This window comes from Labeo rohita, unplaced genomic scaffold (genome assembly GCF_022985175.1).
Source record: "Labeo rohita strain BAU-BD-2019 unplaced genomic scaffold, IGBB_LRoh.1.0 scaffold_113, whole genome shotgun sequence".
In the NCBI taxonomy this organism is placed as follows: Eukaryota; Metazoa; Chordata; class Actinopteri; order Cypriniformes; family Cyprinidae; genus Labeo; species Labeo rohita.
In genome coordinates, this window is record NW_026127263.1 from 244703 (window position 1) to 247455 (window position 2753).

A 2753-nucleotide genomic window follows, 5' to 3' on the forward strand; every position below is an offset into this window, starting at 1 on the left:
TTTACAGCTGAGGAATTTCATCCAAAGCAGCTCACAATTGTTCAGACATTCATAGTCATTCTTTTCTCTGGCTCTAAAACTTCAGGTATACAGGTCTGTGATTAAAATATTATGCAGAAAATTTACACAAATGTATAAGATTGTTAGAAGAGTAAGATGTCAATTTTGTGAATTCCCTAAATTTTGTTTGTCTTCATGGTAATTTCTATTTTCAGCTTGTTGAAAACATCAAATACACAGCTGCCATGAGTTCTTTAAATACGAGTTTTGTCCAGAATATGTCTATTGTTCATCCTGAATATTTTTTCATCATTGGACTTACAGGTATACCATACAGCAGTTATTACTATATTTTTTTATTTATCGCATATTTTATTGCTGTAATTGGGAACTCTATAGTCCTTCTCATTATAGCTCTTCAACGAAGTCTGCACAATCCAAAGTACATTGGTGTGTTTAACTTGGCCTTGGCTGACCTTGGTGAAACTAATGCAGTGATTCCTAACATGATGAAGACTTTTTTTTCTGACTCACAGTACATGTCCTACAATGCTTGCTTGTCAAACATGTTTTTTGTGAATTTTTTTATTACTGTGCAAAGTGCCACTCTTGTTGTTCTGGCATTTGATCGCTTCATTGCAATTTGTTTGCCATTAAGATATCATGCCATAGTAAATAATACTGTTATATCTTTAGCATTTATAGTATTATGGGTATTTAACACTTCTCTGGTGGCACTGTCAGCGTCTTTGATGACCAGACTTTCATTCTGTAAATCTAATGTGGTACAAAGTTTTTATTGTGATTATGGACCACTGGTGAGGTTGGCATGCAATGACAACAGCATTAATGTGTTTATGAACAACCTCATCGCAGCTATGTTCCTTATAGCACCATTGCTCATTATCATCCTGTCATATCTGGGCATTTTTTTTTGCCTTAAGTAAAATTACAACTTGGGAAGCACGTTTAAAAGCATTGAAGACCTGTGTTTCTCACCTTTTGTTGGTTGGAGTATTTTTTCTTCCTGTAATATGCATGTTCATTGCTTCATCAGTTACTTCTCTCACTCCCAATACCAGAGTCGTCGGCGTATCTCTTTCATTTACTCTGCCTCCAATGCTAAATCCAATTATTTATGTTTTAAACACAGCTGAAATCAGAGTCTTAATTCAAAAAGTGCTTAAAAACAGAATTATGCCTATTAGAAAAAACATTTTGAAATGACTGTAATGACTGTTTATGTTCTTCCATCATTAGGAATTAAATGATATCATCATTAGGAATAATATATTTTTTCATCAATGTTTTTAGATTCATTATGTAGAAAATAAAAGTGTATGAGGAGAACATAGTTCAATTCACTTTGCTACACTCCTAACATGTAGAGTGGGTGTTATGTTAGACTTAAGTGTTGGTAAACAGCAGTGATATGCTGTTTATTTGTTTATGAGTGAATCCATCTGATTTTCTAAAGTGTGTGTATGTACTGTGTTATTAATTACTGACCCCATGACAAAACACCAAAATAGACATGGTTGTATAAGCTATTTAAACTAATTTTTGTGAGCGGTGTTGACATATTTCATGTTAGGTTTCATCCACCCAAATGTTGTTAACTGTCATGTTTGTTCATATCATTCAAAAATAATGCAAACCAAGGATCCATTTTCATATGAGTATGTCTGAGATCTGCTAATAAGGTTCTTATTGTCTGTCTGCTGCAATATCTCAAGATTTTGTTATTTCTGTATATGCTGTACAATAAAGAATAAAAGCTAAACATGAACTAAGATATCACTTTTAATCAATTCAAATTGTAGGAATAACAACAGCAACATTACATAACTTGCCCACAAAAATAGCTGCATAGACGGAGGGTGACCTAACTCCAGGGTAAGGGTAAACGTAGCTGAATATTAGTGTGTTCTATTACTACACACATCATGAACCTGTGTTTTTAGGCAAGCACCTGATATGGCTGTAATAAAATATTTTTAATATGACTAAATTTGATTCTGGCCACAATTGAACAACAACAAGAAAAAAAAAAATTGTAAGTTACTAATTTTTTCAATTTTAAACAGACAATAAAATTATATACAGAAAGTGAACAAAGAACATTTAAAGTACTCTAAATAAGTGTTAAGTTTGACAGCAAATTTTGGTTTAGTTTTAGTAATAGTCTTTTGATGAAAATGTCATTTAGTTTTAGTCATATTTTAGTCACCTGAATTGTTTTAGTTTTAGTCAACTAAATGTCTAAGGATTTTAGTCGCTTTAAATCTACAGTAGGATTTAGGGCCAGATTTACTAAACGGATGCGACACAGACGCAACATCTCATTTCCATAATGACCAGCACAATTTTCCAAGAGCAGTGCAAATTACCGCCTGCTTTAAGAAATGCTTTTTTTGAGGTATTAAATAATGTCACAAATACCAGTAATTTGGTGAGCACAAAACTTAGTAAATCAAGTTGTGGGGATGGGGTGGTATTATTGAGTGAATGAAATGCATTTGTGCATTGTGGTTCCCCATCTCTAATCACACTCACGGAAAGGGCTTAAGAAACAGCTGTCTCTTCCGCTGGTCGGTTTGCTTTCAACACATTTTTTTACTCTCAGGCAAGAAACTGTACAACTCCAGTATTAATGAATGAATTAAATGCATTTGTTCCTGTTTCACTCTGTCTCGAATTGTGCTCACGGATAGCGCTTGAGAAATAGCTGTCTCTTCCACGGCTCAGTATGC

At 33.7% G+C, this 2753-nt stretch overlaps 1 protein-coding gene across 1 annotated transcript; it reads left to right on the top strand.

Moving 5' to 3' along the window:
* Positions 1 to 1227, top strand: LOC127157604 (olfactory receptor 52E8-like). The gene is given in 3 exon segments (XM_051100844.1): positions 1 to 93; positions 216 to 929; positions 931 to 1227. Coding segments are annotated over 2 exon segments (981 nt in total). The 5' UTR covers positions 1 to 93; positions 216 to 245.
* Positions 1228 to 2753: the final 1526 nt, after the last annotated feature.